The following is a 26,769-nucleotide window of genomic DNA, read 5'->3' as shown; positions in this document are numbered from 1 at the left end:
CCATCACTATGTTCCCAAGACAGTGCCTGGTACATCACACCACAAAGTAGAAATCTGATGAATGAATGAAGGAACAAACGAACGAAATGAATTAAACAGCCCACAAAACAACTTCAAAAATGAGAATTTAAGTCCCTTGGATGTGACCGATTTAGCCAGAGTCAAATGCAGACTCTTCATAGGTGTTTGCTTCTATACACATTGAAAAATACCTGCACACAATTTATTTCATTCAGATCTCACCAAAATACAAGAGCATGAGTACAGGACCTACCACTTGTAAGCCAAGGGTATTTAAAGTACATACCATTTCTAGAACATACCACTAAACCAGAAATGCCTAAATAAATTCCACTGTTAGCTGAAATGCCTTTTACAATGTTAAGTTGTAAGTCTAAACACAATAAACTATAGCTCTATTCAAATCTTTAAGAAATAACTAAGTTTAGGTAGTAAAGCACAAGCTTTTCTCAACAGCCAAAGGTTACGCCAAGATTCCTCATACATGAAAAGTTATAGACAGATCTCCAAGATCCAGTCACATCCCAAACTGAAGTGACTGAGTTTTAGAACTTCATCTTAACTGTTATTGATTAAAACATCTTTAAGCTCTCTTAAAGAAAAGGAAAGACAAGTCACTCAGTTGTGTCCAACTCTTTGTGACCCCATGGACTGTAGGCTGCCAGGCTCCTTCATCCATGGGATTTTCCAGGCAAGCGTACTGGAGTAGGTTGCCATTTCCTTCTCCAGTGGATCATCCTGACCCAGGGGTCAAACCCAGGTCTCTCACACTGAAGGCAGACTCTTTATCATCTGAGCCACCAGCGAATCCTTTCTTAAAGTGAGATATATTTTATTTCTAAATCACTGTTGTTGCTGCTGTTGTTTTGAGTCCCTAAGTCGTATTCGACTCTTTGGGACCCCAGGGACCATGGCCCACCAGGCTCCCTCTGTCCAAGGAATTTCCCAGGCAAGAACACTAGTGAAGTTAAAGTCACTCAGTCATGTCCAACTCTTCGCAACCCCAAGGACTATACAGTCCATGGAATTCTCCAGGCCAGAATACTGGACTGAGTAGCCTTTCCCTTCTCCAGGGAGCTTCCCAACCCAGGGATGGAACCCAGGTCTCCTATATTGCAGGCAGATTCTTTACCCACTGAGTCACAAGGGAAACCCAAGAATACTGGAGTGGGTAGCCTATCCCCTCTCCAGAGGATCTTCCCAACCCAGGAATCGAACCAGGGTCTCCTGCATTGCAGGTGGATTCTTTACCAACTGAGCTATGAGGGAAGCCCTAGAGCAAGTTGTCATTTCCTTTTCCAGGGATATTCCCCAACCAGGAATCGAACCCACGTTTCCTGCATTGCAGGCAGAGTCTTTACCTCTGAGTCACCAGGGAAGCCCTTCTAAATCACTAGGTACCATTAAAAATAACAGTTGGTTCTATCACGTGTAGATGTAGCTGAAGAGGCAAACATGCATGGAAGACAAGGTGGAACGGAGAGTACTGAAACTTCCTTTTACTTTTAGAAAGTCCCTTGTATCAATGTGCTTTCAAGTCATTTTGACTTTTGCTCACAAATTAAGGTAAAATACCAGTCCTTCTGATTCATCACTAACTTTCTGAAAATTTAACTTGATGAGTCAAAAGGTTGAAACAGTCTTCTGACCCTTAAAAGAAGCATTATTTTTGCTAAATGTCCTTGAATTTCAAAATACTCCTTCAGAAAAAGTGTTACAATTTTACAATGTGGAAGGTACAGTCTGGCTGTGATTTCCAAACTGCTAATGTAAGAATACACCGAGAGCTCCTTGGGAACCTGGAACCACTCTGAACTCTCACTGGCCTTATAAGGTATGGCTAAGGTGCAACCCCTCAATGGAAGGGGTCTTCTGGGCATGTTTCGGTGAAAGGCTAATTCCAAAGCCTGTATCTTTCCTGTCAGAAGATAGCACTTTTCCTGAAATGGTAGCAAGCCCCAATTTTCTCCAAGTTCTTTTTCATGCTTTAATGTTTTACTTTGAACCATGTTCCAGACACTGGCAACCACAAATTAATTATATTAAGATGTAACCTCACCTTAAGATGAAAGTCTTTTGACTTGTGGACACAGCTGGGGGGGCAGGGGGGACAGATTAAAATAGCAGCATTGAAACATATATATTACCATATGTAAAATAGATAGCCAGTGGGAATTTGCTGTATGGTACTGGGAGCTCAACCCAGTGGTCTGTGAGAACGTCGAGAAGTGGGATGGGGTGAGAGGGAGGTTCAAAAGGGAGAGGACATATGTGTGTCTATGGCTGATTCACACTGATGCATGGCAGAAACCAATACAACATTGTTCAGCAATTATCCTCCAATTAAAAATAAATAAATTTTTTTTAAAAGACAAAAAGTCTTTCATGGTGCCTACATAAAAGGATGGAATTTTGCCAGATCTCTTCCTTCACACTGTGTACTCTGAAACATGACGCAGGCCCACAGGAGTGACTCAAAGAAAGATCAATGGCAAACAGAAAGCGAGCGAAGGACTATTTATTAAGCCACCAACCACACATTAGCAGTTTACCCACATGATCTCATTCTTCACAACCACCTTGGCACGTATGAGTCCCCCTTTACAAAGTGGAAACTGAAGCTCCAAAGAGGTTAAATACCTGATCTCAATTCACAAAGCTAGAATTATCACCCAGGCTTGAACCCAAGACCCTTTCCTACAATATGCTAGTTCCCAAAGATGGGAAGATGGTAAAAAAAAAAAAAAAAAAAAACACTGCCAGGGACTTCCCTGGTATCCAGAGATTAAGACTCCACCCTCCCACTGCAGCGGGTGCAGGTTCAATCCCTGGTCAGGAAACTAAGATCCCACACGCCACTGTGCAGCCAGAAAAAGAAAAAAGAAAAAGAAACCACCATGGCAAGAGTGCTACCTGTTTATCAAACTCCATCTGGACTTCATGGTGACAGTGACAACAGGGGTCCAGGGAGGCATCTTCCCTCTCCCTGCCACTGTGAGGTGCCAACTACCCTTTCTGTCTGCCTCTCGGTGGCACTGCCTTGGCATTTCCAGGGAGCTGAGTCGGGGAGGCCTGCTACTATTCCTCAACTCTTCTCCATCACCACAGTGCTCCTGCCAGCCTGGCAGCTCCCTGCTCTTCTACTCTCTGCTTCTCTTTCTCATCACCTCATCTCCTCACAATTTTCAGGGTTCTTACAAGAGGTAGTAAGATGATTCACTTAGGAAATCATCTTAGCATAGCATGAGCAAGAAAGTTGTTAGGTCCAGGGCCCATCTGTGTTCATCCACCACTAATGCATACAATGGAGAAGGCCTTGGCTTTGAAACCAGGTGGGCCTGGGGTCCCAACTCGGGCCCTCTCTACCCTCTGTCAACAGCAAACATCCCACGCTCTTCGTGTTGTTGCGAAGCATCAATGCCACACCACGCGCTACATGGCCCGGCACAGGGCAGAACCAAGAGACAGTGCTTCTCTTCTGCTTCACTGGCTACTAAATTATTTCTTCACCAGCAAAGATAACCTGAGCTTCTCCACCCGACTTCTTCCTGGTCTACAACTGTTCCAGAGAAAATGCTGTTTTACAGGCACTCTCAATTTTACATTCATTCAGCTTAATTTTTCAAAAGACACTGATCAAAATTTTCCAAGCAAACACACTGGAGTCACGTAGCAACTTCTACCTTCAAACATCTTTTAAGATTCTGTTTGATACCAAAAAGAATTAAAAATCAGAAGACACAGGCAGGAGAAATCTCTTGACATGAGATCTCCCTTCTATAGAAACGGGTCATATGACAAATTCTCTCTCTTTCTGCTCTGAGCAAATGGACACCCACCACCCAAGGCAATGATTGCTAGCCTTGGGGAGAAACTCCTTTTGAGAATCTGATGAACACTCTAAACCCTATGCCCAGAAAAATGTCAATCTGCACAGAGACATAAAATACTGCCTGGAATTTCATGAGGGTTAAATTCACAAGCCCTCTGAAACCTACCAATCAACAGCAAAGAGCCCTCAATAGGAACCATCTACAATACTCAAACTGGCAAAATCGTCCATTTAAGATTTTGTTTCTTTAAGGTGCAATAAACTCAAAAGCCTAGACAAAAACCTCAAGAAGATAAACAAAGAAGTATTCACATTCAACTCTACACATTTGGGTTCAGTGTCAACTCTTTCTGGCTCAAAACAAAATGCTATAAATTTAACAAGGCTCAAAACCTAAAAAGAAGGTTCTCTCTTTGAAACAAAACATCAAAATAAAGAGATGCCCAAGGCTAGTGAATGTGCTGGGAGGGCGGGCAAGGGAAAAGAAGGTTAAAAGACGAAGTATTAAGAACATCTGCATGTTGTATTTTTCAGTATCATCCTTTTTAATTTTCTATGTCCGTGTATGTTCTTAACATGCATTACATATTTACATAATAGCACATATATATATAATATATAAACAGAAATACATGTTACTTTTACTGACAGGAGTAAGCAATCACAAAAAAAGTTTGTAAATCCTGTCCTACTAGACAGCTTCCAAAATTAGTTTACCTAACAATAGTTTCTCCTAGGTAACTCTCCACAAATGGAATTTCCCTTGAAAATAATCACATTAGCCATCTTTCTTACTCCTGAAATGAGAAGTTGGTTTCAAACTGACTCAACAATAATGCTGAGATTGTTCCACAAGAACCAGTTCCCTCTTTTGCTTTTACAGTCTAATTCTCATAGCTCCACTCACTCCATATCTTTCTGCTGCTGCTGCTGCTGAGTCGCTTCAGTCGTGTCCAACTCTGTGCAACCCCATGGACTGCAGCGTACCAGGCTTCTCTGTCCCTGGGATTCTCCAGGCAAGAACACTGGAGTGGGTTGCCATTTCCTTCTCCAATGCATGAAAGTGAAAAGTGAAAGGGAAGTCACTCAGTCATGTCCGATTAGCGACCCCATGGGCTGCAGCCCACCAGGCTCCTCCATCCATGGGATTTTCCAGGCAAGAGTACTGGAGTGGGGTGTCCATGTAATGAATTAAATAAAAAATCAACTGAAAACACTGGTAAGCATTTTCTACTATGCAGTTCTTACCATAATTGTGATAGTTAATACTTTTCAACTCCTACAATGTCCCCATCACTGAGCTAAATGTTCTACCTGCCTGATGGTACTTAATCTGACTCTCTTCAGTTCAGTTCAGTTCAGTTCAGTCGCTCAGTCGTGTCCGACTCTTTGTGACCCCATGAATCACAGCACGCCAGGCCTCCCTGTCCATCACCAACTCCCGGAGTTCACTCTTCTAATACACTCCCAGTTTTGGGGGTTTTTTTTTAATATTTAATTATTTATTTGGCTGCACCAGATCTTAGTTGCAGCATGTGGGATCTAGTTCCCTGAACAGGGACTGAACTCAGGGCCCCCTGCTTTGGGAGCACAGAGTCTTAGCCACTGGGCCACCAGGGAAGTCCCATACACTCCCAGTTTTGAAGATATAAAGCCAATGCTCAGAAGTCACATGGCTGTGAAGGACCTGGAATTCAAACCTACGTGTGTGTGACCCCAGAGATCATTCTTACCTCAGGGAGGGTAACTGTCTCCCACAAGTAATATATGATACATATGTTAGGTATATACTGTTATATATTAGGTAACAATAATAATACACAGCTATCATATGCATAAGTTCTTTTATGCATAATTGTACTATAATATAAAAATAAGATCCCTGGTTTTTTAAATAAAATCTTACAATACCAAAGATAGAAAAGTATTTTTAAGTGGTAAAAGAGAATGTCATTGGCAAACAAATCAAAGAATTACTTTAGTTAGCCTTTATGGAATATCGAGAAACTTTACTGTTCTTTTTCAAGTGCTACAAAATCTAATTAATATTAAGAGTTAACATTATTATAAAAGTTTTAAAGACAAGAAAATCTGACCGTAAAGCATTGCTCTTAAAGTCCATTAAATATCAGATATTCTCTCAAACTATATTAAGAAAGAACATCTGATTATCTGATCAGCCCATAATTTAGTCCCCAAATACCAGCAGAAAAAAGAAATTTCATTGTACTTAACATCTTAACTTGTGCAAAATCAAAGTGATGAATCCCCTAAGTAAAAGGAATGACTTAGTCTACCATACATATAATGCACTCTATTCTCTCTCCACAAGATACCACTTCTGTTTTTAACCTGAAACACGCAGAATTACACAGAACATAAACCCATTCTCAGCATTTTAGGTGAACACTTAGCAATTTGATCCTTTAAAACTGAAAATTTTTCATTAAACAAGTTTACTATTTTGTATAAATTACTAGTTAAAATCTGCATGGCCTGGATTTGAGGGGAAGAATTTTAATATTTAGAAAGGAAAAACAAATGTCTATACTGCTATTACTAATAATCTCAATGTTGTGATCTAACAATGTTCATTCATTTGCTAACAAATACTTACTGAATACCAACTATATATGAGGCACTGGTCTAGGCCCTAGAGATAAGTGAAACAAGGTATTCACACTAAAGATTACATTCTCATGGGGGATGAAAAACAGATAACATACAAGTAAAGAAAGATTAAATAATTTCAGGTTATAAATATGATGCTAAAAAACAATAAAATGATAGAAGTGTCAAAGAAGATTATTTTTTAAAGTGATGCAGGATGCTCCGTAAGGTCCCATTTGAGCTGAAATTTGAAGAATGATACCAAGAGAAAAAAGTTCTAAGTAGAAAAGGACCACCTCAATTCTTTGCAGCCAAAGATGGAGAAGCTCTATACAGTCAGCAAAAACAAGACCAGGAGCTGACTGTGGCTCAGACCACGAACTCCTTATTGCCAAATTCAGACTTAAATTGAAGAAAGTAGGGAAAACCACTAGACCATTCAGGTATGACCTAAATCAAATCCCTTATGATTATACAGTGGAAGTGAGAAATAGATTTAAAGGCCTAGATCTGATAGACACAGTGCCTGATGAACTATGGAATGAGGTTCGTGACACTGTACAGGAGACAGGGATCAAGACCATTCCCATAGAAAAGAAATGCAAAAAAGCAAAATGGCTGTCTGGGGAGGCCTTACAAATAGCTGTGAAAAGAAGAGAAGCGAAGAGCAAAGCAGAAAAGGAAAGATATAAACATCTGAATGAAGAGTTCCAAAGAATAGCAAGAAGAGATAAGAAAGCCTTCTTCAGTGATCACTGCAAAGAAATAGAGGAAAACAACAGAATGGGAAAGACTAGGGATCTCTTCAAGAAAATCAGAGATACCAAAGGAACATTTCATGCAAAGATGAGCTCGATAAAGGACAGAAATGGTATGGACCTAACAGAAGCAGAAGATATTAAGAAGAGATGGCAAGAATACACAGAAGAACTGTACAAAAAAGATCTTCACGACCCAGATAATCACGATGGTGTGATCACTGACCTAGAGTCAGACATCCTGGAACGTGAAGTCAAGTGGGCCTTAGAAAGCATCACTACGAACAAAGCTAGTGGAGGTGATGGAATTCCAGTTGAGCTATTCCAAATCCTGAAAGATGATGCTGTGAAAGTGCTGCACTCAATATGCCAGCAAATTTGGAAAACTCAGCAGTGGCCACAGGACTCGAAAAGGTCAGTTTTCATTCCAATCCCAAAGAAAGGCAATGCCAAAGAATGCTCAAACTACCACACAATTGCCCTCATCTCACACGCTAGTAAAGTAATGCTCAAAATTCTCCAAGCCAGGCTTCAACAATATGTGAACTGTGAACCTCCTGATGTTCAAGCTGGTTTTAGAAAAGGCAGAGGAACCAGAGATCAAATTGCCAACATCCACTGGATCATGGAAAAAGCACGAGAGTTTCAGAAAAACATCTATTTCTGCTTTATTGACTATGCCAAAGCCTTTGACTGTGTGCATCACAATAAACTGTGGAAAATTCTGAAAGAGATGGGAATACCAGACCACCTGATCTGCCTCTTGAGAAATCTGTATGCAGGTCAGGAAGCAACAGTTAGAACTGGACATGGAACAACAGACTGGTTCCAAATAGGAAAAGGAGTCCGTCAAGGCTGTATATTGTCAGCCTGTTTATTTAACTTATATGCAGAGTACATCATGAGAAACGCTGGACTGGAAGAAACACAAGCTGGAATCAAGATTGCCGGGAGAAATATCAATAACCTCAGATATGCAGATGACACCACCCTTATGGCTGAAAGTGAAGAGGAACTCAAAAGCCTCTTGATGAAAGTCAAAGTGGAGAGTGAAAAAGTTGGCTTAAAGCTCAACATTCAGAAAACGAAGATCATGGCATCCGGTCCCATCACTTCATGGGAAATAGATGGGGAAACAGTGGAAACAGTGTCAGACTTTATTTTTGGGGGCTCCAAAATCATTACAAATGGTGACTGCAGCCATGAAATTAAAAGATGCTTACTCCTTGGAAGTCAAGTTATGACCAACCTAGATAGCATGTTCAAAAGCAGAGACATTACTTTGCCAACAAAGGTCCGTCTAGTCAAGGCTATAGTTTTTCCTGCGGTCACGTATGGATGTGAGAGTTGGACTGTGAAGAAGGCTGAGCGCCGAAGAATTGATGCTTTTGAACTGTGGTGTTGGAGAAGACTCTTGAGAGTCCCTTGGACTGCAAGGAGATCCAACCAGTCCATTCTGAAGGAGATCGGCCCTGGGATTTCTTTGGAAGGAATGATGCTAAAGCTGAAGCTCCAGTACTTTGGCCACCTCATGCGAAGAGTTGACTCATTGGAAAAGACTCTGATGCTGGGAGGGATTGGGGGCAGGAGGAGAAGGGGACGACAGAGGATGAGATGGCTGGATGGCATCACTGACTCGATGGACCTGAGCCTCAGTGAACTCTGGGAGTTGGTGATGGACAGGGAGGCCTGGTGTGCTCCGATTCATGGGGTTGCAAAGAGTTGGACATGACTGAGTGACTGATCTGATCTGATCACCTTATGAGAGGTTTTATTTCACAATTTAATTCATTTTTATGTCTTGGATGGGTTATATCCTGGAGAGACCCACTTTATGATGAATTCTGTTTAAAGCTTACAATATTTACTGATAATTATCCAATGCATCTGTGCACACACAAAGCTAACCTGATACACAGAAAAAACAGTAATAATAATAACAATTTCCCAATCTTTTAGTCTAAGCCAGAAGCACTTAACTCTGGGGAAAGAGCAGTAATGATTACGCTAAATCTTTGAGAATCTGATGAAAGCAATGAACTCTGTCCTCCCAGAAAAAAAAAAAAAAAGCACATACACAGAAACTTTACATAAAATTTTAGGAGGTTCTTAGAACCTTGAAGCCCATCTATAACACATACACCCTATCCCCAACCAGAAATCCATGAATCCTAGGTTAAGAATTAAGCAGTAATTATCATACTCAGATGGGATGGATATGAATGCAAGCTGCCACTCTACTTTTAAATCATTCACAAATCAGGAATGCTTACTCTCAATTTATATTGGCCCACATAAGACTCTGTACAGGAATTTTCTCTATTCTACGGAAACAGACTTTTAGGATAGATATAGATATAGTTAGATATACATATATAGAGAATATAGATGCTGCTGCTAAGTCGCCTCAGTCATGTCAGACTCTGTGCGACCCCATAGACGGCACCCCACCAGGCTCCCCCCGTCCCTGGGATTCTCCAGGCAAGAACACTGGAGTGGGTTGCCATTTCCTTCTCCAATGCGTGAAAGTGAAGTCGCTCAGTCGTGTCTGACTTCTAGCGACCCCATGGACTGCAGCCCACCAGGCTCCTCTGTCCATGGGATTCTCCAGGCATGAGTATTGGAGTGGGGTGCCATTGCCTTCTCCGAGAATATAGATAAACAGATATATATATATACAGAGAGAGAGAGAGAGATACATATATGTATGAAAAAAGATAGATAAAGTCCCACCTAAAAGTGAATGAAATACCTCTTCACTACAACTACTGTAATCTTTCACACAGGATAACAGTGTAATTTGAGATTTGGTTTGTGCAAAATCTTATAATTTCTTCTCCTGAAGAAAAATATTACCACATTGCTTCAAAGGCTGCAAAGCTGAACATTAACACCTATTAACTTACAGATGTTCTTCTGGTTCAAAAGCAAAGCTTATGATTATTTTTTTTAAACCATTTACACATAACACAAACACACACTACAATTTAGTTGCCTAAGGAATATACATCAATTACAAATTATAAAACAGAAAGAGACTCACAAAGAAGAAAAATTCACGGTTAACAAAGGGGGAAAAGGGAGGGGGGTAATAAATTAGAGGAGTTTGGGGTTAGCAGATTTAAACTACTATAAAACAGGGAAATAACAAGGCCCTACAGGGAATTATATTTAATATCTTGTAATAAACCATAAGGGAAAAGAAAATAAAGAATATACATCACTAATCTAAGGTACAAACTAGATCACTAGATCAATGGTTCTTAACCTTTTTGGATTCCAATACCCCTTCAAGAATTTGAAAAATGCTATACAATTCTCCCATTTTAAAAAAAAATGGACATGTGCATACAAAATGTGCATATAATTTCAGTCTGTTCAGTGCATTTCAAATTAAATCAAGGGTTTAAAAATGCCTATACCTACAATACAAGTATATTATGGCTGCCTATTTCTGGGAAGGGGAACTAATTAGGAAAACCAACTTGGAAGGAAGATTTTTCATTACATATCCTTTTGTATTTTTCAAAATTTGAACCATAAAACTCTACTATCTATTCAAAACACTAGTAAGTTAAAAATAAAAAAGCATTACACTCAAATATGTGGCAGGATACCAATGCAGAAGGTAAAAAAATCTTCAGATTAAAGATATTTAAAATAACTAGTCTACTAAAGTCAACATATTTGCACACTGTTTCTTCATATTTGGGGGTTGAAAGAGGTTCATGACCACAAAACTATGCTCTTGTTTCCTAATTTTCAGAGAAATTTCCAGTTTCAACTTTTTGCTATGAAAATATAAAAAGTCAAATAATAATTTCACATTATTCATATTCTAACTTCTGAAATCTCAGTTAAATGACAATAGTTAGTAATGTATTGGATGTGGTACTGCCATATATCTTGATTTTTATTATCATTCCCATTTGAAAGATATGAAAACCAAGCTTTCTGAAGTTAACTCACTTGCCCTGGGCAACAAAGCTAGAAGTTAGCTAGAACTCTTGCAGGAAACAAAGCCTATGTACCTCTTCCCATGCCACACTGCAGCATAACCTCCACAGAGGAAGGTGAACACTAAAATCAAGGACACTATTTCTTAGGCGATCATTCTCATTATAAATACAGTTTAGAGCCCTAGACCATTATAAAAACTAGGAATTCTATCCGCATTTTCCTATACACTATACAAACCAGATACAAATGAAAGAGGAATTATCCCATCTAACAATATCAAAAGCACAAAAACTAGTTTTAACTTGAAATTATTTAAGTCCTTACAAACTGTTACCCTATAAAATAAAAATGTATGATGAATCATAAGCCTAAAGTTAAAAAAAAACAACCAGAGAATGAGTGTCACAGAAATGTTACCCATCTAAAGGTTTCAATATCAAGAGGCAAAGAGTTTCTTTCTGCTGAACAGCACCTCCAGGCATCAAAGTTTTGGGAATGTCTGATACCGACTGTTCGAACTATAAGCAAAATGTCTCAGAAACGTATGATGAATTGTGAGCCTAGCAACAATGATGCCACTTTCATTATAATCACATTTTCAAAGAGGTGGTAGTTTTCAAAAACATTTCCTTCAAATCTAAATTTATATAATCGTTTAAAGTTAAAAAGAGAAGGAAATAAGGAGTGGGTAGAGAACATAAACCACCTGACCAGATAATAACTCCTAGTAGTTATTAGTATTACTGCAATTATTATTCATGGGTGTGTGTGTGTATCTGCTTCAAGTGTTTATCTCATCCTAGGTACCTGTCAAAGTCTGCTTCACGTCCTGCTGTGCAGGTACCCAGAAAGCATCAAAGTCTTTACTTTCTTATGACGCTCATAAGGCACTCAACCTCTACTGAATTTCCCTTATCAGGAAAATGAGGAAAAGTCCCTCAAGCTTAAAAACTTTAGGACCTTCTGAAAATACTTTCAGAAGTACTTCATGGAGAAAATTCAGATGTCTATATGTCAAGGTCTATCCTGCAATTTCACAATTGCAGGAAAAGCCAGGTCACTCTAATATATTAACACAGACAGAACTACATGCTGGTGCTGCTTTCTGCAGAAAATAAAATCACTGATACAAATTTCAAAACCCCACCTATTAGAAAAAGAGCAAAAGAGATGAAACTTTCCTTTCACTTTATTACAGTTCTGCAAATAAAGAGACTTTTTAAAATGCTAAGCAATAATGGTAGTGTTACTTATAACTCAGTCAAATACTATGATGTCTATAATAAACATTTTTATAGGGCAAACACACAAAACAAGTGATGATTAATGAATACCTAATTTTTGAGCTTTCAAAAATAATATGTTAAAAATGTTACATAATTACAATGTTTATACAATTTCCATTTTCAAACTCCCCTAAAATTAAAGACCTTAAGGACATGTTTTACTTTATTCTTTAAAGCAACCCCCAAAATTCAACTGTACTTTATATTGCACCCTCAAATAAAATTAACTCAGGCCTTCCAAGTTAGTCAAAACAATTCTATAGAAAATTAAATCAGTAGCTAGCCTTTGGCATGCATGTATAATTTATTCTGGTTTTTCCTAAGGAAATGGCAAAAAAAGAAAAGAAATTCGTCTTACATTTTCATTATGTTCATAAACCACTTCCTAAAGTTGTAAGAAGGCACACAAACAAAAGTCAATCCATTGTAAGGACAACAAATGTCATTCAACAAACTCTCTACATTCACTATAATCAAGAACATACACACATTTCTCAAGTCTGTACATGACTGTTACTTCTTTGTTATTCTACAGATATGGAAATCTAACTTATGGAATGCTTCCTAAATATTTTCCCAAAACGTGCTTATTACACAAGAATCACTTTTAGTCCGTCTGGAATTAAGCTTGCAGATGTATCTAGTATTATATGATCTTGTTGCTCTCCAATGCTCCTATGCTGGCAAAATATACAAGTTCACAAAAATCACATTTTTGGAGAGCAGAAATCTTGGAAATTTTTCATTACTACCGGACTACGTTTAAAATATGGGAAAAAGAAATACAAATAGCCAATAAACACATGAAAAGATGCTCAGTGTCACTAATCATTAGGGAAATAAAAACCACAATGAACTACCACTTCATGCACATTATGATTGCTATTATCAAAAAAAGAAAAGAACAAGTGTCAGTGAGAATGTGTAGAAATTGGAAGAAGCCTTGGGCACTGCTGGTAGGAATGTAAAATGGTGCAGCTGCTGTGGAAAACAGCATGGCAATTACTCAAAAAATTAAACATATGACCTAGTAGTTCCACTTCTGGGTATATACCCAAAAGAAGTGAAAGCAGGGACTCAAACAGATATTTATACACCCATGTTCATAGCAGCATAATTCTCAATAACCAAAAGGTGGAAAAAGGTAAGTTTTGTGTGCGTGAGTGTGTGTGATGGAATATTAATCAGCCTTAAAAAGGAAAGAAATTCTGTCATGTGCTACAACATGGATGAATCTTCAGGACATTACATTAAGCAAGATAAGCCAACCACAAGAGAGACAAATATTGTAGGATTGCACTTATATAAGATACCTAAAGTATTCAAATTCATAGACAGAAAGTAGAATGACGGCTGCAAAGAGGTTAGGGGCAGAGGTAATGGGGAGGCAGTATTTATTTAATGGACACAGGATTTCAGTTGGGGAAAGATGAAAAAGTCCTGGAGATGAGAGATGGGGATGGATGCCTTCACAATGCAAAGGTAAATGCCATGCTTAATGCATACTTTAAAATAGGTAAAATGATCAATATTATGTTATATATATTTTACCACATTTTTTTAAATAAGGTAAGCAACAGCAAAGTGTTGAAACATGAGCCAAATCTGCCTCATGCATGCCTCTTTCACTACTCACAAAACCAACATCATGGCTCTGAGTGGTCAGTTAAATTCCAATTTAAATGTTTACCATGGACCCCAAGAAATTAATATAACAAAGTTTAAATCTGTTCTAAGAAAGTTTAAACTGCTTCCTCCGAATAAACTCCTTTGCCAGACAGAGATGATAGTAGTTATCAGCTGTCCATTTCAGAGTAAACAAATTAGTAAAGAACCCAATATACCTCCCAACTTTGTAGTTCAAGCATGGCTACTTTTATCCCTAGCAATTTTTCTTTCATTTTTCTTTCAAAGTCTTACAAAGACTATTTTCATTTTTACCAGCAAAATCTTTAGTCAAAAATTTTCTCCACCAAACTCATATGAGCTCATCTTCATTAACTGTAGCTATATCATCTCTATAGTAATAAATACTCATTTCATCTCCACCAACTTCAAGTTTACACTGGGAAAAACATAAGCATAAATTCATATGGGAAAAACAGAAGCTTGAAACATCCTCCGCTACATTTTCTAGTCACACTCCAGCTTTTCTTATGATAACTTTCTTATAATACCTTTGAAACAATTTCACAAATCACTATAGAAATAAATGTTCACCAACTAGCAACCAAGTTTTTTCTTTCCTTTGAGCTTAAAGGAAACCAAGTTTTTTTATTTCCTTTGAGAATAAAGTCTAATTTAGAAAAAAACAGTTCTCATAAGAACTTATCCATAATTAATTCCACAAACAAGAATGATCATCAAATCCATTTCCTGTTTGTACTATCTGAAAATAAGAATGCGTGTAATCAATTACTGACCATTTTTTCTCAATTTTAAAAAATGAATTATTTCAAGTATCATTTTCTATATGTAAGTTAATGGTCCCATATACTCTACTACTTCCTGTGATTAAGACTACAATTTATAGGTGTCATTGCATACAAAGTATACATCTAAATCTCAACAGAAGAAAAAAAGAAAAACACAGACCCAGACATCTTAAAGTTTCTGTGGCGTTCAGTTTTTCTACTTATCAATGTTAGAGATACTCCTGATAATAAGTTTTTTTTCATCTGTCCATGGCTATTTAGGTTCAACTGAGCCCTCTAAAAAGGGGGAGTGACTTGTCTAAAACATGTCCTTCAACTTGCAACATAGAATTTTAACAAATATGGAACTTACAAAAAGAAAATTATATACAGATATAAAAAGATCAACTGAAAAGGAATCCACACCTGGTCATGAGCCTTACCTTTTAGCAGCGGCAGAGGTGTTAATTCAATAGGCTTGCCTTGAGACCTAAACTGTGAGGAACTTTGCGACCTCTTCTGTCTGGCTTTTCTGACGGACTTCCGAGAAAATCCGTCTACTTTATCCACTGATGGAGGAGTAGTTGGTGCTGAGGACATATCCCTACTGAAGAGAAAGAAGTATCATCCACACACCCCCAAGGTGGAAGCAAACAAGTGCGTTACACAAATTCTAAAATTCTCACACATTTTTTTTGAAAATGGGAATATGGGGGGAAAAAAGCAAATAAAATCAATTAACAGTTCTATATTCAATGGGAAAACAAAAACTTGGTGGAAAAGAGAATATAAGTACTATATAAACAATATTGTAATATTGCAGTAAAGATGTTCATTTATACCTGAAAAAACTCTTCTAAGCCATGTACTCATTTTTTAACTGCACAGCTCTTCTCATCTTGAGATCCTAAATTAATTTTGGAGCTATTCTGCAACTGGAAAACTTCCATCAATACATTTTCCCAACATATTTAATATTATGAATGGGGCTCTGGAGTTGAAATCCTTATGGTACTTCAAGAATCTACACCAATGGATCACAGCAAGGTGAAATTTACAATTTCTGAACTAACAAGGCATGACTTTTTACTGCAATGTGCTAGCTAAAATAAACGATACCATACCACCAATGAAGACAGGCTAGATTAAACAGAACACAAAAAGGGCATAATTAAAATCATTTCAAAGAAGTCTTCTTTTTCAAAGAAGCCATCTGATGTTACTAAAGCTTAAAAACTATGATGAAATCGTGCACCAAAATTGATGTAAAAACCTAAAGTCACAGCCTACTTAGACAACAAAGTTGAGTTCCCTTGAAGTTCATCATCAAATATTAATTTTCATTCCATCAAACTAATGGAACAGAACAGTTCCTTGAGATTTTTTTTAACCTTCTCAAATTATTAAAATGAAGACTATTTCCTAAAAGTAACAAGCATTAAGCTCAGTTTCATTCACCAATTTAAACAGATGCCCTCATTTCCATGGCACCGAGGCTCCACCATGCCCCACGTAAAATGAATGGCAGTCTTGAATAGAAATAAGACACATAGTGGAAACGCTGAAATGCACTCACTCACCTGGCATCCCTACATAACATGAGTGGTTTTTAACCTCTAAATAAAAGAGTACGGGAGTTTCTTTCTGAACGTGTGAGAATAAAAAGTTACCTGGATTAGCTGGATTCTGACAGAGCAAAAATAACAAAAACAGAAATCAAGAACAAACAAAACCTTACAGTGCTGAGGTTTGGGATGCTTAAGTCTCGTTTGGCTCTTTTTTAAAAAATAAGGTTTTTAGCAATCTACCTAATTTAGCCTCAAATACAATGTGATAGATAATTGCAAAGCATGAATGATTGTAGAAGTAAGATCACTTAAAAATTCATAATGACTGCATCTACAAGAAGCTCCACAACACATTTGTATGTTGTAAATTTAGGGGCAGCTTTCTTTTCCAATCTGGTATGTGAGTTATTTAGATTACATGTAACCCTCACAACACAAAATTTCCGTAAATCCTGTTCCTCCATCACTCGTTTTGTCTCCCCTTTATTCTTCACGTCTCATCTTACAGATAAGTTACTGGTAGCAAAAAAAAAAAAAAAAAAAAAAATTTTTTTAAATCACTTGACCCTTATGCCCGCAGCCCAGGATAAACGTCAAGGATCTCAACCCTAAAGCGCTGCAGAACTGAACGTGCAGTAGCAGCGGGTCGGTGCAAAGCCCGGGGAAACAGGTTTCGCCCCGAACTAGAGCGCCCAAGCTTTATCATCCTCTGAGCAGCAGGCATAGGGCATTTCCAAAGCTCAGGATAATCCAAAGGGGATGCTGGGGTGAAGGAGAAAGACAGACAAGGGGTTGGTCTGTAGGGATGCTCACATACTCCCTTTGCTCCCACCCACCCCATCCCCCCACCACCCGAAGCCCTGGAGAAGCTAAGCTGCTACAGAATCCTTCTCACTACACCAATCCCCCTTTCCTCCCCCCTCCGCCTCCGTCAGTGGATAAAGGGGGACAAGAATACGCCTCCAGTGCCGGAAGGTGGAGAAAAAGGGGGGAAGGGGCAAACAGAACGAGAGACAACATCAGAAGCAATTGCAGGTAAATCAGACAAGTGGGACCGGCGCTCCCTCTCCCGCACCTCATCCCACCGCACCCCTCGCCAGCTCGGGCCAGGCCTTTCCCGAGGCCGGTGCCCTGCGGGTTCTCCAGGAGGACGGGGAAGAGGCAAGCAAGGAGGAAAAGAAGCAGACAAGCCCCGGGGCTGGAGGGACGAAGTTACCTTGAAGCTTCTGGAGAAGAATCCAAAGATGATCTGTGGTTTCGGAGGGGCGGGAGACGGGAGAGAGGACCGCAGCGGGGGCGGGTGGCGGGACAGGGACGTGCAGGGGGAGGTCCGGACAGCGGCAGGGAGCCCGGGGCGACGGCTGTCCGGCGCGGCGTCCCTCCGGTTCCGCGGCGGCGGCGCCTCTAGGCCTCACAGCGCTCCGGCGGCGGCGGCGGCCTCACGATCCTCCCCCGCGGGCCCGTCCCATCAAATCGGCACCGACCCCGTTGCGGCTCCGCCGGTGGCTCCTCGCTCACATTCCCGGCGGGCGGCGCCTCTGCTCGTTGCCTCGGACCCGGCGGCAGAAGCGACGACGAGGGGAGGGGGGAAGGGAGGGAGGAAGACTGAAGCCGCAGCGGCAGCAGAAGGAAAGAGAAAGAGGAGGAGTCGCTGGGGCTGGAGCCGCCGCTGCCAGAGCCTCCGTTCGGTACCCGCGGTGGGTCCCCGTCAATGCCCCTTTCTCTCTCCTATTGTCAATATCACCGGGCGGCTGAGTCCATGGCACACGCGCAACCGAACCTTCTCGCCAACAGCGCCCGCCTCCGGCGCCCACTCACTGGAAACTTCAAACGGGAAGCAAGGCCTCATTGGTCGGGGTCCGCCTTCACTCCCCTGTCAGCATGTTCGGCTGAGAGCCGATCGCGGATTGGCGGCGTGGGGTGGGCGGAGAAACATGAGGGTGGGAAGAGAGGCGACCGAGGATTGGACTAAGGCGAGAGGAACCCGGATGCAGCCGCGTTCTCAGGCCGCGCTGCCGCCGCTTCCGCCAAGCCGTAGGGTAGGCCGAGGAAAAGAGCTGCTGCAGCGACTAGGCCTAACTGTAGCTGCTAAAGCTCGGGAGGTGTGCAGCTGACAAAAATACGAAGGGTTTCTGTGCAGTGCGGAACCTCTGGGCGGCGGTCGTCTGCAACTTGAGGATTCCGAGGGCAAGGGTCGGGTAATTCCCGGCCCTCGATTCCGCCCTTTTCAGCCGCGAGACTGGCCCTTCTGGGCTCGAGTAGTCCACTCGCGACGGGAACCAGCGCCGCTGCTCATATAAATGGGCCCTTCGCGGCTCGCGGCCGTAAACCCCCAGCAGTCGCTCTCCGCTCCACCTTGTGGGAGGCTTGGCACTGAAATCCGAACCCCTGGGGCCCGGCCAAGGGTTGGATATCGCTTCGAATTCTCTCTCGTCCTCGTCTCCTTTTTCCTGAACCTCTGTTTTGAATGTCAGCTCCCTGGAGCTGCTGCAAGCCTGGCTGGGGCCAGGTCGGTGTGGCGGGCGCAGGTGGGAACGCTGTCTCTAAGCCCCGAGATCATTTACTGAGAACAGCCGCTTGGGCTCACCCGCTGCACAGAGCTCAGGGAAACCCAGCTCCAAACTGTGGGAGTTTGGGAGCTTTTAATTAGCAAGTTGGATCCGAAAGAGTTTGTGGCGAAAGCTTCACTTAACTCTAGCTAGAACAAGTGATTAAATATTTAGAGACATGGTTGCATTCTTAGTGAGCCCTAGGCCAAGTGGTGAAGTCCATGGGGTCTCAAAGAGTCGGACACGACTGAGTGACTGAACAGGCGACGTGGTGCATTACCAGAGAATATTCTTGAACCGTTGCTCTATTCGATTGCATGCTACATTTGTCTTTTGAGAGGGCGAAAAAAAAAATACAAATGCCAAGGTACCAAATGTTCAAAACTTGGAAAATGGAAAAAAAAAAAAAATAGCATTTATAATCATTCAACCCAGGGACAACCACTGTTCGCATTTTGGTGTGCTTCTCTCCAGCATTTTCTTCCTTAAAATTGTCTATTCCGTTCTGTAGACTTTTAATTTTTCCACTTGGCATTATATCATGTTTTCCATGTAAGTAAAACTGTACCATGCATACAACTAACAGCAGGAAAAAGAAATGCTTTTATTTCTCTTGTTTGTGTTGTTTAACACTCAAGTGTTGCAAATTTCTATGCATATCCCCAGAAATGAGTCTTGAATGAAAAAAAAATTGTCATTAAAAAAAATTTTAAGTGATAAAGGAAGCCGAAAATGTTGGTGCTCTTAGATGGAAGCGGGCTTCCCCTACTGGCTCCAGATGATTGGCCACTATACATAGTGTCTGTGTTTGCTCTGAAAAGTTCCATCGCCCCTAAGCATTATAAAACTGGCTAGAATATCAGTCTCCCTCCCACCTTCAAGAAACTTGCATTTCCACATCTCAATTTCCCATACCAGTCTTCATGAAAAATTCAGTGTCCCAGCCATGCAGTACTTCTTTGCTCAATTTCTGATTAAGGGTAAATGTAGAATTTAAACCAGAGAAGATTTTAAAACCAACTCAGTTTCCCTTGGCAACAATTGAACTGTCAAAGAGTAGTGCTTGTTTGAAATGCTCACAGCTGTTGCTTAGAATATTTCACATTTTGTAGAGTGGGGATTTTGCTTGCAAATTATGGATCTCTATAAAGACAATTCATTTCAAAACTCTCACTTTCTATAAAATGGCTGAGTAACTGAAATGAGTAGGTCTTTTTAAATGGAAAAATCCTTGCCTATGTGAGAGATTGTTCCTTGAACTGATAGTTTCTAAAGGAGATCCAAGCATCCAAGGGGTATGTATATTCCAGCAGAGTACAAAGCAGTTGAGAAATGCAGTATTTCCTGTCATATCAATAAACCATGGAGTCACAACCATCAGCTATTTTGGCTCTCCAAATGTGAATTTCTTAGCTGGGAGGGCCCCCAGGAAGCCCTCAGGCTGCAGTCATTCCCTAGATGAGCACTGAGGAGCTGGTGGAGGGGGAGGGGCAGGGCAGATGAGGGGTGCAGGGAAGATGCGAAAAATGCAGGATACTGGCCCCAGATAGCCGAGATGTAAATGAAAGAAGTGATTTCAGTGAACCTAGACTCTTGCATCTTCCTATATATAGAAAAGCACTAAATTCCTTGAGATATCCTCAGTTGAGTTCAGTTGCTCAGTCGTGTCCGACTCTTTGCCACCCCATGGACTGCAGCCCTCCAGGTCCCCCTGTCCATCACCAACTCCCAGAGTTTACTCAAACTCATGAGATACCTGGTTTTCCTTAATTAACAATAATCTTTTGATGTTTAAACCACCTGCTCATTGTTGGAAACTTCTATATAACCTGACTCCTCCCCCCGACCCTTGGAGCAGCTCTCTCAGGGTCGCTTGAGATGCTGTTTCTCGGGGCTTACAGTCCTAAAAATTCCCACCAAATAAAATATAACTCTGAACTTTTAGGTTGTGACTCTTTTTAAAGTCAACCCAGTCCATTTGGGTTGCAGGATAAAAAAGTATGGGGACATCTCTTTATGCCTGCTGCTGCTGCTGCTAAGTCGCTTCAGTCGTGTCCAACTCTGTGCGACCCCATAGACGGCAGCCCACCAGGCTTCCCCATCCCTGGGATTCTCCAGGCAAGAACACTGGAGTGGGTTGCCATTTCCTTCTCCAATGCATGAAAGTGAAAAGTGAAAGTGAAGTCGCTCAGTCGTGTCCGACTCTTAGCGACCCCATGGACTGCAGCCTACCAGGCTCTTCCATCCATGGGATTTTCCAGGCAAGAGTACTGGAGTGGGTTGCCATTGCCTTCTCCGTCTTTATGCCTAGTTCTAATCAAAAGAGAAAACTAATATTCTACATAATATTTTATATATATATAATGAGTGATCCTGCACCCAGTCCGTGGAATGATCTCTTGGCCTAGAACAGCACAGGAGAGGTCCTCAAGGAAAAGTGGGAGTTACCCATTGTCAGGGGTTGGCAGTGGTAGTCCCACTCAGTCAAATCTCTGTCAACATGTAATGACTTATTGCAGTTTGCTCGATTCAGTTAAGAGAAGTTACTGAATATATTCCCTAGGTTTAATGAAACTCATGATTGAGCTCAGCTGCTCAGTCATGTCTGACTCGTTGTGACCCCAAGGACTGTAGCCTGCCTCTGTTCATGGGATTTCCCAGGCAAGAATATGAAATGGGTTGTCATTTCCTAACTAATCCATAGAAAATATCCAAGTTGTTTTACAGGGTTCTTTGCAATGAAACCACAGGAAAACAAGCAAATGGCAGAACTGACACATCTAGTACCAGGTTTTTTGGCAGCTACATTTCAAAATTAATATAATAAATTCAACCAAATTTTGGCTTGAAAAAATACCAAACTCATCAAGAAGATTCTGAATGTGGATTTATATCCACTGTCATTAACAGTGAACTTCATCCTGAACATATAATTGAGTTATTAGCTAATGCTGGTAGCATATGTATACACTTTATAAATAAATATACATATATGCAGTTAATAATTGCTCCCCCAAAATATGCTGATGGGAATGAATGATCAAAAAAGTTTGGAGACGTCTACTCTACACAAAAATATAAAAACAAACAACAATGAAGAAATACATTATAGTTGTCTGGGAAGCCATCATTAAGTGACAAAACACTGTTCATTGTATCCGATGAAAGCATTCAGTTCCCAGACCAAGGCTGAGCTTACCATGAATCTACTAGTGAGTTGACCATGTGATAAGACTGGAAGATGTAAACTATCATCTTCTGGTGAACTAAAGAAGGGTTAATAAGCAGACGTATCATCAAAACAGTTATCAACAAGTATAGGAGGAAAGGGCTTCCATGGTGGTTCAGCGGTAAAGAACCCTACTGCCAATTGCAGGGGACACGTGTCTTCAGGTTCAATCACTGGGTGAGGAAGACCCCTGGAGAAGGAAATGGCAACCCACTCCAGTATTCTTGCTAGGAGAATCCCATGGACAGAGGAACCTGGAGGGCTACAGTCTATGGGTCCCAAAGAATCAGACACAACTGAGTGACTACACTACCACCACAGGAGACAAAGACTTTTGCTGATAAGATGACATCATCAGAGGTGTCATCTTATCAGCATAAGTACCATCAGAGGTGCACGAGCCCAATTTGTGAGTGGGGGTAGAGGGTACATGAAGCAGGTTGTGAGCTAAGAGGGAAGAATAGTGAAAAAGCCTGAGACAAGAGCTGCTGTCTTAGAAAAGCAATAAAAGCATTATATATACAGATACATAGACAAGAAAATTTGGTGCTACAACATTTACCTACACGGGAAACACCCTCAGCGGTGACATTTTCTTGGGTCACAATTTAAACAGTGCAGTTGCATTTTCAGATATACCTCAAAAGTCATAGGTTATGCATGGCTTTTCATGTGATTAATGTGTATAATTATAGCTTGAGATTTAAAACATTTAGCTGTTCCAGTTCCATTCCTAGCAGTGACAGGTCCTTGGTCACTAATGCATCAAACAGGAAGAGGGACCCTATGTTGCTGATGGGGAAGGAAATTTAAAAAAAAGGGAAAAAACAGGGAACGAGAAAGCCTATGCTTCAAGTGCATTTTCTTTCACATAGGCTAAAAGACAAATGTACTACAAGAAATAATTTTGCTGGTAAAATAGTTAACTTATATACAATTAAATGGACTAATGTGTGTGCCTGCTCAGTTGCCTCCAATTCTTTGCAACCCCATGGACTGTATAGCCTGCCAGGCTCCTCTGTCTGTGGAATTCTCCAGGCAAAATACTGGAGTGGGTTGCTATTCCTTTCCCTAGGGGATCTTCCCCACCCAGGCATCAATCCCATATCTTGCATGGCAGGCAGTTTCTTTACCATCTGAGCCACCAGGGAAGCCACAAAAAATGGACTAAAGTTGTAACTAATTATAATCATAATGATGAGAACACAGACTCTGGAATCAGATACTATACTCAAGGTAGAATGCCAGTGCCAAGAGCTAGCAACTGGGCCAGATTTCTCACTCTTCACAGCCTGGGTCTCCTGGCCTGTAAATGAACAGAAGAATACTTCCTAACTCAGGATAGTCATCAGATTTAAATAAGGTTATACAAAAGAGATCTCAACGACCCAGATAACCATGATGGTGTGATCACTCACCTAGGGCCAGACATCCTGGAACGCGAAGTTAAGTGGGCCTTAGGAAGCATCACCAGGAACAAAGCTAGTGGAGGTGATGGAATTCCAGCTGAGCTATTTCAAAGGTTAGAGTGCTGCACTCAATATGCCAGCAAATTTGGAAAACTCAGCAGTGACCACAGAACTGGAAAAGGTCAGTTTTCATTCCAACCCCAAAGAAGGGTAATGCCGAAGAATGTTCAAACTACCACACAATTGCACTCATTTCACATGCTAGCAAGATCATGCTCAAAATCCTCCAAGCTAGGCTTCAACAGTACATGAACCGAGAACTTCCAGATGTTCAAGCTGGATTTAGAAAAGGCAAAGGAACCAGAGATTAAGTTGCCAACATCCACCCGATCATAGAAAAAGCAAGAAAATTCCAGAAAACCATCTACTTCTGCTTCATTGACTATGCTAAAGCGCTTGACTGTGTGGATCACAACAAACTGTGGAAAATTCTTCAAGAGAAGGGAATACCAGGCCACCTTACCTGCCTACCGAGAAACCTGTATGCAGGTCAAAAAGCAGCAGTTAGAACCAGACATGGAACAACAGACTGGTTCAAAATTGGGAAAGGAGTACATCAGGCTGTATATTGTCACCCTGCTCTTTTAACTTATATGCAAAGTACATCATGCAAAATGCTGGGCAGGATAAAACACAAGCTGGAGTCAAGATTGCAGGGAGAAGTATCAATAACCTCAGATATGCAAATAACACTACCCTAATGGCAGAAAGCAAAGAGAAACTAAGGAGCCTCGTGATGAAGGTGAAAGAGCAGAGTGAAAAAGCTGGCTTAAAGCTCAAAATGGGTTTCCCTGTGGCTCAGTTGGTAAAGAATCCACCTGCAATGCAGGAGACTTGGGTTCCATTCCTGGGTTGGGAAGATCCCCTGGAGATGGGAAAGGCTACCTACTCCAGTATTCTGGCCAGGAGAATTCCACGGACTGTATAGTCCATGGGGTTACGAAGAGCTGGACACGACTGAGTGACTTTCATGTTCACTTTTCAAAAAACAAAGATCGTGGCGTCCGGTCCCATCACTTCATGGCAAATAGATGGAGAAACAATGGAAACAGTGAGAGACTTTATTTTCTTGGGCTCCAAAATCACTGTGGATGGTGACTATAGCCTTGAAATTAAAAGACAGTTGCTCCTTGGAAGAAAATCTATGACAAACCTAGACAGTGTATTAAAAAACAGAGACATCACTTTGCCAACAAAACCCATATAGTCAAAGCTATGACTTTTCCAGTAGTCATTCATGTATGGATGTGAGAGTTGGACCATAAAGAAGGTTGAGTGCCAAATAATTGATGCTTTCGAGCTGTGGTGTTGGAGAAGACTCTTGAAAGTCCCTTGGACTGCAAGGAGATCAGACCAGTCAATCCTAAAGGAAATCAACCCTAAATATTCATTGGAAGGTCTGATGCCGAAGCTCCAATACTTTGGCCACCAGGTGCAAAGAGCTGACTCATTGGAAAAGACCCTGGTGCTGGAAAAGATTGAAAGGAGAAGGGGGCAACAGAGGATGAGATGGTTGGATGGCATTACTGACTCAGTGGACATGAGTTTGAGCAAACTTGGAGATGGTAAAGGACAGGGAAGCCTGGTGTGCTGCAGTCTACAGGGTCTTAAAGAGTCAGACACAATTGAGGGACTGAACAACAACGATGCCCTTACTATGGGCTTCCCAGGTGTCACTATTGTAAAGAAACCGGCTGCCAATGCAGGACACTTAAGAGTCATGGATTCGATCCCTGAGTTGGGAAGATCCTCTGGAGGAGGGCATGGCAACCCACTACAGTATTCTTGCCTGGAGAATTCCAGGGACAGAGAAGCCTGGCAGGCTATAGTCCATAGGATGGCAAAGAGTCAGACCACACCTAAAGTGACTTAGCATGCATTCATGAGTGCACTTACTATAATGCCTGACACATGTTAACTGTTCAATAAATACTAGTTATTACCATAATCATCCACTGTCTTCACATTTCAATACTTTTTGTCCATTTAGAAATTTTCCTTTAAGAGGTTTTGTCTTTTTTTCCCGCTAAAATTACATTCTGAAATGCCCTTCTGTGATAAAAAGAAAACAAGGAGCAAGGAAATGAGCCACATGCTTTTCAATCCATTTCCACACTAAATTATCATGTGCGTTTGGCAGCATTCATTAGCAATAACAGGGATTTGCATTGTACAATATCTGCATACTTTTGAAAGTAATGAAAAATGATGATTTGATTTAACATCATTTCAGAGCTTTATGTTCATTTCTAATTTATATACCTTTAAAAGAGGTGTAAACTATTTTGCTCTAAGCTTACCTATTTCTCTTTCTCCTTGTAACCTTCAGAACAGCACGAAGACTGAGGTCCTAGGCCTGTTTCTAGCAATAGCCTAGCCTTGGGGTGGTGGATATTGGCTTCCCATCCATACCCACTTTTCCTCTGAGGACGACACTCCTCACTTCATGTGGTCTTGGTGGAACTGTCAACCATGAGAGATGGGTACACAACCCAAGGGGATCACCTGGATCTTCCACAAGATTTGCTCTGTGAAAACTGAGAGCGATGCCTCTCTTTCTTTTGGATCATAAACCATAGAAATGATGTAAGTTGGAGCTACTTCTGACCATCTCCCTTCCTCTCCTCCAGCCTGGAAGGAGCCAATACTGTGGGGAAAACATTGGCAAATGCTGAGTTTTAACCACCTGATTGGAGTTGCTGAATTCAGCTATGTCAGAAACTAATTTCTGTTGTGTGATTCAGTGAAGTCTATCTTGTTTAAGCTACTTTGATACTGAATTTCTATAACTTACACCCAAAAGAATCCTGACTAATAATGCAAGGCCAAGTTATTTAACCTCTCCAAGCCTCAATTTACTCTTTAAGCCCTGAATCTTGGGTTTTCTATGGGATGAAATCTTTAGGTGAACTCTGATCCGATGCATAAGAGAAAATTATTTAAAGTGAACTTGCCAGAAATTATTTCATAATGTAATTTACCAAGTCAAATTTATTTGTTGGGTTTTATTTTTAAAATTCAAAGCAGATATCTTTAAGAATTACACCTATGGAGTTAAGTTTCCTTAGAATAC

At 40.8% G+C, this 26,769-nt stretch overlaps 1 protein-coding gene across 3 annotated transcripts in view; it reads right to left on the bottom strand.

The window, feature by feature from the left end:
* Positions 1–17,798, bottom strand: part of PPP2R5E (protein phosphatase 2 regulatory subunit B'epsilon) — a 160,198-nt gene extending 142,400 nt beyond the window's left edge. For 2 of the 3 annotated variants that reach the window (XM_025295397.3, XM_025295399.3), the window contains exons 1-2: positions 17,666–17,798; positions 15,325–15,488 (exon numbers count right to left, since the gene is read on the bottom strand). In XM_025295397.3, coding sequence (XP_025151182.1) covers positions 15,325–15,481 — 157 coding nt within the window. In that variant the 5' untranslated portion in view covers positions 15,482–15,488; positions 17,666–17,798. The remainder of the gene's footprint in view (positions 1–15,324; positions 15,489–17,665) is intronic. The other variant, XM_025295398.3, reaches the window with a different exon arrangement.
* Between the last annotated feature and the right edge of the window lie 8,971 nt (positions 17,799–26,769).

This window comes from Bubalus bubalis, chromosome 11 (assembly GCF_019923935.1).
Source record: "Bubalus bubalis isolate 160015118507 breed Murrah chromosome 11, NDDB_SH_1, whole genome shotgun sequence".
NCBI classification, from domain to species: Eukaryota; Metazoa; Chordata; class Mammalia; order Artiodactyla; family Bovidae; genus Bubalus; species Bubalus bubalis.
Note: the sequence above shows the minus strand (reverse complement) of the source record. Positions and strands in the feature narration are given on the sequence as shown.